The 13,799-nt window shown below is 56.3% G+C and overlaps 1 protein-coding gene across 1 annotated transcript; it reads right to left on the bottom strand.

Moving 5' to 3' along the window:
- Window positions 1-5,621: 5,621 nt before the first annotated feature.
- EMX2 (empty spiracles homeobox 2) lies at window positions 5,622-12,591 on the bottom strand. The gene is given in 4 exon segments (XM_032609256.1): window positions 5,622-7,082; window positions 9,300-9,484; window positions 11,391-11,483; window positions 11,486-12,591. Coding segments are annotated over 4 exon segments (756 nt in total). The 5' UTR covers window positions 11,796-12,591; the 3' UTR covers window positions 5,622-6,914.
- Window positions 12,592-13,799: the final 1,208 nt, after the last annotated feature.

Genomic DNA, 13,799 nt, shown 5'->3' with positions numbered 1-13,799 from the left:
CATTTGACAAGTGACCAGAATACAGCCGCTGGCCTGAATGCATAATTACCCCCAAGTGAAAATTCCCCATCTAATTTGATATTTGGTTCTTTGCAGAAGCTATAGCCTTCGTAAATAATATACAAAGTAAGAAACCTAATCCCGCCTGCTAGAATGTTTAATTCATCATTATGCGAGCTAATTGGAAGGTGATTATATGGTAATTGCTCATTAGTGGTGTATATTTATCGCTGTACCTTATGTCAAGGCCATGGGAATTGTGTAGAGTCTGTTCTCTCATTTCAAGGATCAGTTTCAGAAGCAGGAGCGAAGCAGGCAAGATCAAGTTCTTCCTGACGTCAGGGTCCAGCAGAGGGCTGTGGAGACCCGCGCTATATATAGGACCTGGAGCCGGCTGGGGGCAGGCGCGGCCTGGGGCCGGGCTGAGGTGGTGAGCCGGGCAGCCAGACCACTGCCGGGCAAAGCCGGTCCTCCCGGGGAAAGGGAGGAGAGGCGTGGGGCTGGGGGCCCTGGACCATTTTCCAAACGCGACCCCATCCCCATTCCAGGCACCTCCCTGGCGCATCAGGTGCGTCTCGGCCTCTGCACTTATGCTGGGAGAGGAGACCTTGCCCCTGCGCTTTCTCTAGGACTCTCTGGCGGTGTGCAGTAGGTGTGGGGTAGAGAGGGGGACCGGCGAGACTTGATTTGTACTCTGGGTGGGAGACAGGGAGAGGGAAGGTGGGGCTTGATTTGGAGAGCCATATGGAATTTGGGGTGGTGGAGACCCGGTCTTCCCCCCGGATCTGATCGCCTAACAGTTGGTCAACTCCCACCTCCTTGGCGGGCCAAAAAATTCTCTCAATTCCTTCGCCCAGCGAAGCAGGGTGCAGGCCGGACGAGGGTACCAGGTTGGTGCCTAGGGAGGGGGACCCAGAGTCTCTCTCTATGGTAGGCGGGTAGAGCAGGGCAAAAGAAGCATGAAGAAAGGCAGGGCTTGAGCCCAAACCAGCCCCAAGGCCAGCGCCTGAGCTGGGAACTTGGGACAGGCAGGAAGGCAGGTCTGAAATCCCCGAGGCGCGGAGGAAAGGCGTGGACTCAGCCTGCAGGGGGAGGTGAGGGCAGGGGCGAGGCCGTGGCTCTCCAGCAGCTCGGAGGATCCGGCCGGGGCGCTCGGAGACCAGCCGCCAGCCGAGCATCCTCGCACGTGGGCGTGATCTTTGGCGCGCTCTGGCGCCCCCTCGGAGGAGTGCGACGCTCCTTTGCCCTACCCAGACCCCAGCCCGGAACGCCGGGCACCCCTACTTACAGCCCCGGGGCCCTCCCATGTTCCCCCAACCCCCTCGCCGGGCCACAGGCACTGATGAACAAAAGGCCAATTAGACGCTGGGGCGCGGCTGATGAATGGACCTTTCGCTTTCAAGCGTGGCACCGCCTCGGGTTTCCCGGAGTACTGGGTCGCGCCGGGAGAAGCCACCTGCCCGAGCGGGGTCACGGCTGGGGTCAGCGAGTTCTCAAAACTCCCACTTCCCCCTCGCTGAGGGGCTGGTAGGGGGAAGTAAATGCGGCGGCCGAGCGGCGGACGCAGGAGCTGAGCGGCGGGCTAGGCGCGCCCGCGGTCCCGCAACTCGGCCTCGAGGCACCGCGGCCGAACGCTGCAGGCCCGCTTCCTCTCCCGCCCGGCCTGCCGCTGCTCTGAGGCGGCACCCAAGTAAACCAAACGCTGATTGCTGGAATAAGAAGGGCCGACCTGGGAAAATGCGGTTACCAAAAAAAAAAAAAAAAAAAAAAAAACGTCTGCTGTTTGCCAAACTCCGGAGCGAGTGGTGCGCTGCGAAACAATAACCGAACCCGAGCCTTCTCACTAGACACACACGTCTAGATCCTGAGACACACACACACATGCTGCCCTGCTGCTGGCATGGACGCCATCACAGGGGACCCCCACCCAAACACGGAGAAATGTTCCCGCCAGTCGCACACTCTGAGGCCATTCCCATCCTCTGAGATCCACAACTGCAGCCGGCTCACAGCGACCAGACGCTCGCACACAACTTCTTTACACAATTGCATTTCTACACCTTTATAAGCACTCTAATTACAGCCGCGCAGCTGCACGTTCCTGCCCTAACTCAATACAATCTAGATGCACAAGGAAAGCTGGACACCTTGACACTCCCAATCTACACAAGAAGCACCGGCCTCTCCAGCCTCTAACTCACGCAGTTAGCACAATTAGCACCTACACATCCTGACTTAAATCCTGGCTCAGACACACAAACAACTGTTTCACAGACCTCACTGGTACACTCAACCTCTACAAACCCACAAGCACAGCCTCTCCCTAACTCACATCCACACCCTTAGTCCGACTTGCAATTGCCCGCATGCGGGGAGCCTAGCCCAGATGCCCCCAGCCGCGGCGCGGGGCCCCGGGCGAGGCCTCCGACCCGCCAGAGTCCCTCCCCAATCGGCCTGCGCGTCCGAGACTTTGTTCCCTGCGACTCGAGGCGGGGACGGGGAGGAACCGAGGTTTCCAAGGCCGCGCGCAGGCCCGAGCCCCCTTTCTGCCGGGCCCGCTTGGTGCGGCTCTCCGCCCGCCACAATCCGCCCCTAGCACAAAAGTGGCCCGGCAGGTTCCGGGCCGCCGCCAAAGCTCCCGCTCGGGCTGCGCTAGGCTGCCGGGAACAGAGTTGGAGCGAGCTGGGGGCACCGGACACTCAGACAAGAGGCAGAAAGGAGTAAGTACCCGGAGGTCCGAAGCTTTTCCCCCCTCAGGAGTTTCTGGTGCCTTGAACAGAGCCCCCACTCCACCCCACCCCTCCGCCCACGCCTACCTGGCCCTTTGCTGCGCTGAGGAACTGGACCCCAAATGAGACACGCACGCGGAACCCACGTGTACCTCTCAGGAAGGAGAATGTAGCCCAGGCACACTTGGGTTATACGTTCCGTTTCACTCTCTCAGGGAAATGCAAACTGAGAACCCAAGCCTCTGGGTCAGGCGAACGCACAGGGAAGGCCCACAAGTAATCAAGAAGGGAGTAGGTCATGGATCAAACGTGTAACCTACATCCCCATTTGGGGTAACAGGCAAGACGCAAGGCAACATGCGTGCAGTTCCAAGTGTAGGGAGGAACGCAGAACCTGACCCTCGATGCCCATTGAACCCTGCCAGGGTCATCTAGGCCTGGCACCCATGTACCACGAGGGAGGACACAGACCTGCGGCACGCAGCTCCCACGCTTCCCTGCCCAAGGGGCTCCAGCCCAGCACGCGCGCACTGTGACGGGGACGCAGCCACAAGGCACACGCGCCCCGCACCCTGCCCCGCGCCCCGCGCCCAGATAGTCATCGTGGGATGGCATCTCGCAAATATTTATATTCCTCAGAGCCACGGCAGCCCGCGTCCACATTAGACGCTCTAATCCTGCCACTTTAAATAGATGAATTAATAAAGCAAACGAGCGGCTAATAAGCTGACTGTCCAGCCTTTTTGAGGCGGGGGAAGGACTCGAAAGTGCGCCAAATTTGTTTGCAGTGGATCAAGGCGAGCCGCCTCTGCTTCACTTTCTTTATCTTAATTCCGACTTGAAAAGATATAATTATCTAGTTTGAACAGAGCTGCTATCAAATCCTTCTTTGGGCCGGGAAGGGGGGCGTTGGAGTGGATTGCGGCTCTCTGAGCCGCTCCGTGCAGCCAGAGATAGCGCGTAATGAAGATGTGGCGGCCCGAGATACAAAGGGCATTAACCTCATTAGCATGAAACCTTTTCTTCTTACCATTGTGGGACCCTTTCAGCCGCCTAATCCCCCCTATTTTCAAAGCTTGGTTTGTAATAAAGCTTTTAGGTTTTTTTTTTTTTCCAAAGCTAATAGTATTCTCTGATGATTTTATTGCTGTTACACTACATAGGACATTTACAAAAAAAAAAAAACCATCACCCTCCCCCTTTTCTTGTACTCAAAAAAAAAAGTATATGGTTCTTGCAGAAGTAAGCCTTTTATCAAGATGGGAAATTTTCTTCAGGAAAGGCTAGTCTGAATTTTAACAGGTCTGTGCTCTGTGTTTGAGGCATTCTGGGTTTGGCGAAGTGGGTAGAAGGAAAAGGTAACTTGCTTAAAAGAAAGATGTGCAGCAATGCTGTAGCAGGGACTGCAAAACACTTGGAGAGCTCTTTGGTCACAGAGGTCCTGCTGTCCAAGTGACTGGAAACCCCACTTGAGTTTCCAGGATACACAGGACAGCACCTGTCCCTTCGAGAGGCAAGCCTGTGTCCCCTCTCACCCCAGAATCCTCGGGCAGTGGAGTCTCCCCGACTACACCCACACCTTCCCAAGGAGTCTGCGTGGAAATGCACCATAAACAGCCAGGGTTCTCCAGAGAAACAGAGAGGGAGAAAAAAGGAGAGAAAGGCAGAGATAAAGGGGAAAAAGAAGGAGAGAGGCCAAGAATGAATTCTACTTTCGAAGAGAGGAGGGGAGGGGAAAAAAAGAAAGAAAAATTTTCCATAGTGCCCTATAGTCCCCACACGTGCATGGAATGTCTAATCTTAACTTTTCAAGGCAGGATGTTAACAAAGCTTGTATTTTCGCCCTGCATTGTAACTTGGCCTTATCACAGTGTAAAGGGTGGGGAGATTGTCCTAAATTATGTCCAGGCAGCCCCCCTGGATCCGTGGATTAAGAGATTAAAGGAGACCACTGGGCAAGGCCTCCTCTTTCCCCTTCATATTCCTGGTATGATAATTGCTTAAACTGATTTGCACTTTCACAAAAGCTCGAAGGACGCTTTGTAGCTCGAACAGAACAGACGAGGTTTCTCTATCAATGGAAATAAAACTGATTAATGCAGCCTATCAGGATAAGAAGCAAATGAAGCATGCAAAAACAACCTCGTACCCCCAGAAGGGGGAAGGAGGGGGGAGAAAAGCTAAGTTTCCTCCAAGACTGGGTACAACCTTTTTCTTTAATGTTAAAATTGAGAGTTGAAGGTTTCTCAAAACGCTGCCTTATAAGGCTGCTGAGGCCCTTGGGCTCATCCCCTCACCTTTGTCAGATTGGGGCCAGAGAGAGGAAGGAAGGAAGGAAGGAAAGTAGGGAGGGAGGGAGGGAGGCAGGGAGGGAGGGAAGGAAGGAGGAAGGAAGGAAGGAAGGAAGGAAGGGAGGGAGGGAGGGAGGGAGGGAGGGAGGGAAAGGGAGAGAGAGGGAGAAGGAGAATAGTGCTTTGGGGTTTGAAGTCAGAAACACAGTTAAAAAGTCCCAGGATCCTGATTCTGCTAAGTGTTTTTCCCCAATCCTGGGGGAATACTCTTCAATGCATAACTATATATGTCCAGTTTTTTAAACAACTAGAGGTTAATAGTAAGCATTTTTAACCTGAAATTCAAATTAAACTCCCTCTTTAGGCCGTGCAGTGGGCAGAGGTCTGGATGGAAAACTTTTCTCCCATCCCTTTTCTGAAGGACTTAAGTTTTCCTAATCCTCTCCTTTTCCACCCTCTTCTCTCTTTAACATGCCCAAGAATCCATCAGTCTGGCCCTTTTGTGGGTGGGGAACCTGGGCTTCTTGAGCCTAGTTGGGGAAGGACCACACTCAAAGATATATTTTTTCAAGAATTCACTTCAATTTCCCAAGACAACTACTCTGAGGGCATATTGATAAATCTTTATTGACAAAATATTGACATTGACATACTTCTTGAAGTATATAGTGTGTTAGAATTCTAACAAATTAACACAGAACAACAAAAATATTTACATTCTGGTATAGAAGACATTAAGGAAGCATTTGTCACTCTCTTAGTAAGTCTATGATCTTGGAATAGAAACTCAGTGCTTGAAAACTTGCTGCCGTGTTCTTGGCCACACTTATCATCCCCGCTAACTTACAGTCCTCAGTTTTTGCAATAGATAGATTGAAAGTTTGGAATGGCCTTTATTTACGGCAAATGGTTGAACTCGGCCAATACCTTCAACCACTAAAAGGAGTTTAGTTCGTGGTTTTAAGCCTTGGGATGTTAGGAAAGGAATGTCCAAGAAATAGAATTAATTTAGGGTTTTTTTTCCCAGTACAAGTCCTGACTCCTCTTGTGGGCACCCTCCCCCTCCACCCCCAGCCCCCCATCCTGCTCCCCATTTCTCTGAAAGAGGATCGCTATCGCTGAGCCTACTTCATTTAGCTTTTTTCACAATCACTTTGACGTCAGAAGGTATCAAAAAGTGTTTACAGACTGCACATTTCTTGCAAAAAAATCAAAATAAAAAGCACGCAGAACCTGTCTTTAAAAGGAAAAGAAAATTACAATTCACTTTCTGTCTTAAGACACCATTCGCCCAACAACTGCTACATGCAATTCAAGTTTTTGAACAGGTGTGGGATGGGGCTGGATGTGGAATCCCAACGGTTATTATCACTGATTACTTTTAAAGATTGGGGGAAAAAACACTTCGAAGTGCAAAATAAAAAGTCCTGTGTCTGGTTGGGGGTTTTCTTTTATCACTATGATTATCATCATCATTTTTTTAAAAAATCGGACTGCGAGATAACCGGAATACCTGCCAATCATCTTGTCTCGCTGGTTTGGCCTTTGACTGACAGCTGCCCTTGTCAGAGCGCCTTCGGCTTTGCCACCTTTGGATCTCTCTCTCTCTGTCTGTCTCTGTCTGTCTCTCACAAGCTGCCTCTTCAGACAAGGGTTGCGTGTTCATCAAGGAGCCTCCGTCCTCTGCCATCTCGGCGCGGCCTCGGATCAGGACCCCGCGCTCTTGCCGCCCAGCGTCTGCGTCGCGCCGCCCCTCTCTCTGACTCCCTCTCCCCTTCTCCGTGAATTTGTGTGTGGTTTGTTTTTGTTTTGTAGGGTTTTTTCTTCTTCCCCTCCTCTCCCTGTCTCTGTGTTGCTCCGTGTTGTCCGTTTCTGAGGGGTTCTGTTTGTGTTTTTAATCGTCTGAGGTCACATCTATTTCCTCGGGACTCGCCTGCTTTGTGGCGATTCTCCACCGGTTAATATGGTGCGTCCCTTTTTTCTTTTGTTGCGAATCTGAGCCTTCTTCCTCCAGCTTCTGCCTTTTGAACTTCGTCCTTCGGTTCTGAAACCATACTTTTACCTGCAGGAGAGGCAGATGGGGCGCGTTAGTTCCTGCACAGCGCCCTCCTACCCCTTCCTCTTTTGCCTGGCCCGGACCTGGGACTGAGACTACGAAAATCCAGTACCCCAGCTGCGTGTCCTAGTAGCCGACCTCCCCACGGCCTCCCCTCGGGGAACAGAGCTCCTATCTCGGAGCCGGTGAGAAGGCTGGCTCCCTCCCCTTCTGGCCCTCCTGGAGCACATTTCCCCCTGGCCCCGAGGCCCAGAGAGCAGAGTGCCCCCTTCTCACTTTGTCCTGCTCGGGACACCCACATCCCACTAAGTGCAAAAGCCTGGCAAACACTGGGAAACCCCTATAAAATTATAAATAAGGGAAAATTAAAAGACACATCCCTGACTCCCTCTACCTAACTAGTGCAGGGAAGATCTCATTCCCACTGCTGCAGCTCCTGCAGGGCCGAATGTGCTTTCTATTTTCTGCCAGTTTCCCGCAGCCACCGCCTAAATATAGCGCCTCCTCGGCAAGGCCTGGGCCCTGGGTAGGCAGTCAAGATTGGCCTGAGCTTTCCCCTCTCTGCCCAGTACTCTTGCAGGTGAGAGCAGAAGCAGTGGTGTGTGTGTGGGGTGGGTGCTGGGGGAAACCGGGGTGGGGGGGATGGGGTGCAGAGCCCTGGGGACCAACCCAGCTATATCTTTTCAGCTAGGAAAAGAGGCTCAAAAGTGAAAGCTTCTGAAAGACCGTGAGATAAAGGGGAAGTAAAAGAAAAACTGTGAAAGAGAAGGGAAGAGCCCCTCAGTCTTCCTCTTGACCAGCCCCAGGACAGTCCAGGGCCAAGCTCTCACCCCATCACATCACTTCCCACCAGGGCGGGGCCGGCAGCCTGGCCTCCTCGGAGCGCTGCTAGAAGCCTGGGGAGCAGTGAGGTGGGGCTCACATGCTATCCCGACCAGTCCCTGGGGAAGCTGGCGATGGGGCCCCATGCAGTGACCAGACCAGACAGTAACACTGCCCAAGCTTCTCAGCAGTGAGGTACAGGTGAGGAACATGGTGATGACTGCACCTCCCATGCCACCAGGGCTGTCCCATTCTGCTAGCAGCACCCCAGGCCCCTGAAGTCCGCTCCGCTTTCTCCTTTGAGTCGGCAGGCCCAGGTCCCGGCTTGCTCTCCCCAGATGCCCCCAATCCCCCAAAGTGCCCCCATGAAAAAGCCGAGCTGGAACACGGCTGAGTTTAATTTGCTTTGAGTTTGCTAATTGAGGGGGAGGACGGTTCATTTCTCCCCGGCGCTCGCCCAAGGCGCGCGTCGGTGCGCTCGGGGCTTGACACGCACACAAAGGCTCCAGGCAGCGTGGGCAGCGAGGCGGACAAAGACCACGGCCGACTCGGCGATCCAGGAGAAATCAGCCGGGCCGCGCCTTGTGCCGGGCCCCGCACCAACCCGCGAGGCCCTCCTCGGTTTTGTCCGCGGGGACGTTTTAAAACAAAAGCCTCGACCTCTTTGCGCGCCTCCCAGGAAAAGTGTTACAACTTAATCTGCCCGAAAATGTTACTGTTTGCCGGGAACTTTGACCCCGCCCTGAGGCTCCGCGTACAGTAGCGCCTACTGTAGCCCTAAGCCCCCTCCTCGCCCCGGGGCAGGCCAGAACCTGGCCGCCTCGGGACCCTGTTGCGCAGGAAGGGTCTGCCCCCTGAGGCAGCTCCTCTCCCGAAGCCTTCTAGCTCTGTTTCTCGGATTTAGGGACGCGCCCAGGATGCCGGCTCGGCGGTCTGACTCTCCGATCCCCTCAAGGGGAATAACTGGAGCCATCGCTGTGAGCCTTGAGCCCCCGGTGCACAGAGCTCGCCCTAACCCACTCTCAGCTCTCTCTCCAGCCTAGAGCCCCAAACACCCCAAAACCCCGCAGCACTCTCCTTCCTGGATCCCAGCCGCGTACCCCGGACTCCCACCGAAAGTCTCACCGAAAGTGCAGAGGTATCTCAGCCAGGAGCTGCAAGGCCAGCCGCACAGAAGGAGCAATTCAGCCCGTCTCCGCCCGCCCCACCAGAGCCTCGGGCGGGTCATCTCCTACAGTCCCGTGCTGGCGCCCAGGGAAGCCAAGAGCACCTCAAAACTTACACATCCTGAGCCCGGGCGTGGAACCAGCTCCCGGACTGTTTGCCGAAAGCCCTCCGCACTTTGCGGCCTGCGTGTGTCCGGAGATTTGGGATGCGGTTGCCGCGCCTGGGCCCGCTCACCTGAGTTTCCGTGAGGCTGAGGCTGTGCGCCAGCTGTTTCCTCTCTGCGCCCACCACGTAGTGGTTCTTCTCGAAGGCGTGTTCCAGCCTCAGAAGCTGGGACGGGGAAAAGGCGGTTCGGATCCGCTTCGGCTTGCGGGCCAGCGCGTTGTGCAAAAGGAAGCTCTCCGGACTTGTGTCGTTCCCTACGGGGGACACAACAGAAGTCCCATTAAAGGAGGCTGTCCTGGCCAGGTCCGCGCGCTTCTCCCGAGCCGGGCTGACCCGGCACTGCGCTCAGGGCCTCCGCGTACGTAGCCCGTGCGGCCCGGCCCACGGGGACCCAGGGCCCTCCACACGCGCGAAGGGAACACCGCTCCAGCTGCCTGGCCCGCTCTGCCGGGACCGTAGCTGTGTAGCACCCAGCAGCAGCTGTCCCGGCGGGTCGAGTCCCAAGGCTCCTGACCTCTTTGGGCTTTGCAGCCGCCCGGGCCCCACGAGCCTCGCCACTTCCGCAACCGGCGCCCGGGACAGAGGAAGGGGCGGCAAGGCAGGGCCCGGGGATTGGCGCCCTGGACCCAGAGAAACGTCTGTCTCTTCTTTCTAACCTCTGGGAGAACTTTGCCCCGGGGGTGAGGGGCGAAGAGGCGACGAACCGCTATCCTAGAGTTTTCTCGGGGACTTATTTTTAAAGTAAAGTCTTTCTCCTCCGGAAAAGTGCAGAGGCCGGACGTGTCGTTGCAGCCCGGCCTAGACCGAAATCTCGCCGGCGGGTGCGCAGGGTTTCTGCCGCCGCTGCCTCCCGAGGCCCCGTTCTCCCGCTGCCCTGCTCCAGAGAACTAGGAGACTCGAGCGAAGGCATCGAAAGCCGGGGAGTACGGAGCTGCGGTCACCCGATGGGACTGTCCGCGGCCCCAGAAGATCCTGGCTACTCCAGGCCTGGCGTGGGGACCAAGAGCGTGGCTGCCAGAGAATGAGGAAAGGGAACCCTAAACTTTTCGAGCAAAGCCAGAGAGTTTCGGATTCACTCCTTAGGGTGGGAAATCGATTCACCAAAACCCAAAGAAAGACAAACCTACAATCCAGGCAGGGATGGAGGCAACTCCGATCTGGGAATAAGAGTAAAACGTTGTTTTTGTTTGGTTTGGTTTCTTTAATTATGGAAGACGGGAATCGACCCCATTCTAGGCTCTGGCAGGAACGCCAAGGGTTAATGAATGGGCAAGCCGTTGGGTATTGATCAGCGGCCTCGGGAGGTAGGTCTTTTCCCCGCTCGAATCGCTAAACTAATTACTTGCCCCTTTTTCTGGAGTTTTAAATCCACTCCCACCCCCCCACACACACACAAAAATCCAAAAAATAGCAAGAAAGGAAAACACCCAAACAGATCTCCTCCAGCCCGTCTTCCGACCCGGTTCATTTCTTTTAAAAGAAAAACAAAAACCAGACCGAACCTGCCCTCGCCGTGGCCGCTCGGCGCCCGAATTGAGCAGGTCACGGCGAGAGTCCTGAGCCTCGGAGGCTCCTAACGGCGCGGGTTCCCGCCCCGCCTGAGCCTCCAAAGTAAGCAGGATAAAACAAACTCCCAGACTTTGCTCTGGGGACGCGAGGGTCTCTTCGCCGCCGGAAGAGGGTCAGAGACCGAGAAGCTGCAGGTCTAGGATGCAGGGGCGCGGAGTGGATGGCAAACAGGGTCGAACGCAGTCGAGGGCGAACCTGGTGGCCGGGCCCTGTCCGCGCCCCTCGGAGCCAGGGCGGCGAGGGCATCGCCGGCAAGACAGAGAACCCGGGGACCCCCGCGGGCCACGGATTCCTTGGCGGCCGGCACTCGTAGCATGCTAGGAAAGCCTGCCTCGACCCGAGAGCATTCGGGGACAACTCCTCTGTCTGCGCCCTTCTCTAAAGGGTCAAGCGGCCGCGGCCAGACCCCAAACCGGCCGCAGCTCGGAGACTAGGGACCGTGCCCGGCTCCTCGCCGCCCAGTTTCCAAACGCGGCGCGCGGGCGGGCGAACCGGAGGAACCTCCATCCAGGCCTTGCCGGGCGCCCACCCAGAGCAGGCCGAGGGCAGTGCGGGCTGCAGAGCGCTGCAGCCCCGCGACGTGGCACGTACCTTGGAAGCGGTGGCCCAGATATCGGTAGCGATGGATGAGCCAGGGGTAGAAGGTGGACGGGTCCCGCTGCTGCGAGGCGAAGAGGGGGTGGGCGAGTGCGAGGAGGGCAGGGGGTGGGCGGCCAGGGCGTGCGGCGGCGGCACCGGGTGCACGGGCACGGCCGGGTTGGGCGGGTGCGAGACCGCCTCGGCGAACACCAAGTCCGGGTTGGAGTAGACGCCCCTGCCGGCGGCGGCGGCGGCGGCCGAGTGGAAGCCGTTGAGGAACGGGTTTATGGGGCTGGAGTTGGCGTAGCTGAGCGCCGCGGGACGGATGGGGTCCTCAGAGCGCGAGGCGGGCAGGGGACTGTCCTTGGCCACCAGCGACTCGATGGTGAAGCAGCGCTTCGGCGCCGGCTGGAACATGCTGCGCCGAGGAGCGGGCGCCCAGGGCTCCCAGCTCCCGGCGACCGCGGCGCGCTGCCTCCGCCGCCCGCTGCCCGCTGCCCGCGGCGAGAACGGACGAGAATTGGGGACTTGTTTGTTGGGGGTGGGGGTGGGGTGGGGTGGGGGAGGAAAGGGAGAAAGAAAGGAAAGGAAAGGAAAGGAAGAAGGAAAGAAGGGGGGAGGGGGAGGGAGAGGCAACACCGAGGATCCCGAGAATCTTGCACCAAACGCGCCCAACCTGGAGAGAGGGGGAAAAATCCTTCCAGAAGAATTTGCAGGCGTGGATTGGGGTAATTTTTTTTCTTTTTTTTTTCTTTTCTTTTTTTTTTTTTTTTTTTGCGAGATGGCGTGGGGGGTATCGAAGTTAGAGGCGGGAGGGGGGAAGTTTCTCGGGGGAGGCAAAAAAAAGTTTTCTCTCCTCTGCAAAAGGCGGGCAGGGCGCCCTAAGTCCAAGGACAATCCATGGAAGTGTTCGCTTCTTCACAAGTTGTGCAAACGATTTGTTAGTTCATGAGCCTAATTAGTGCGGGGATCACATAAACAGCTTCCTCCGAAGCCTGGTAAATGGCTTGATGATTGGTCGCTATTACTCGCCATGAGGTGGAAGGGGGGAGACTCTTTAAAGTGCGTCAGAAGGAGGCGAGCGCCTGGGAACCCGGAGGCCTGGATCCAGGCCGAGAGTGGAACGGAGTCGGCGCCGCTGCCTCGGCCGTGCCTCCTGCGCCCGCCAGGCCGCCCGGCCTTTCGGCGCCGTCGCCGCGCGCTCCTAGCTCACTTGATCCCGCGGCGCCCGCGGCGGCTTCTTCTCCTCTTTCGCCTCCTCCTCTTCCTTTGGCTTCTCCTCCTCCTCTTCCTCCTTCTCCTCCTCCTCTTCTTCCTCCTCCTCTTTCCCCACCTCCTCCCCCTCAGCCACCGCCTACTTCTCCACCACCACCATTCCCTCCGGGGCACCCCGGTCCCTGCAGAGTCCCCGAGCGGCGCCGCCTTCGCTGCGGCCCCCTGGATCCCGAGCCTGCTGAGCCCGAGCTGGGGGGACAGACGGACACACTGATGCACATATTCCTCGCGCCTAGCGCTATGCCGCTGCTGCCCCCCGCGGGCGCGGGTCAGGGGAGCTGGAGTCGCCCCGGGAGCACTCGAGGGTAAGCGAGCAGGGGTTGGTTCCCGGCGAGGGCTAACGGAGCCGTTGGGTTAGACCAATTCCCACCCCCAGCGAAGCTCCCGGAGGTTTCCCAGGTGAGGAGGGAGTCTGGCCGGGGATGGGGGTCCTCCGACCACGCGTAGCCTCTAGGTCCCAGGGTCCCTGAGTTCACGATCCTTGACTCGGCCCGTTCGTTTCCAAGCTGAGACCGGAGTGGACGACCCTGCCCTGGCGGTGGGCTTCCAACTTGCCCACAGGCTCTCGATTTTCCTCTCTGGGAGGGTGCTCATCTCCTTCCCCCCAAACAGCTCTTTTGGGAACTGGGGGTCCCAATATCTGGGAATGGGGGTCCAAGGTCAAGGGAGAGGCTGATGTGATACTGCTATTACCGTTACGTTGTCGTTATTATTTTTGTTAGTGTTATCATTCTTATTATTGCTATTATTATTATCATCATCATCATCACTATTTCTATTATTATTCTGCCATCTGTCGTCCTAGGGGCGGGTTGCTGTGCAAACCCAGGGCTTGCGATTAGGGAGTGAGGATCGCTTCTCCAGTCCCAGGCCGTGTCCGCATTTTCGAGCTTGCCTTCGGTTTTAGGATGATTTTAGGGCCGAGTTCCCTCGTCCCCATTGGCTCACGCTGCGGCATAATTATGATCACATCCCCCAGGCTGCTGGCGCTGCTCTCTGTTTATTGGTGGTTAAAGATCTATTATCTATTCATCAGCCACCTCTTTTTTCCTCTTTTTTTTTCTTTTTGCCAATTACATTCTTCTAAAGTGAAGTACCAGCAGGTATTTTGCACGTTTACAATTAATGATTTAAAAAAAAATCTGG

The sequence above is a fragment of the Phocoena sinus genome, chromosome 16 (assembly GCF_008692025.1).
Source record: "Phocoena sinus isolate mPhoSin1 chromosome 16, mPhoSin1.pri, whole genome shotgun sequence".
Lineage (NCBI taxonomy): Eukaryota > Metazoa > Chordata > Mammalia > Artiodactyla > Phocoenidae > Phocoena > Phocoena sinus.
This window is presented reverse-complemented; position numbering and strand designations above follow the sequence as displayed.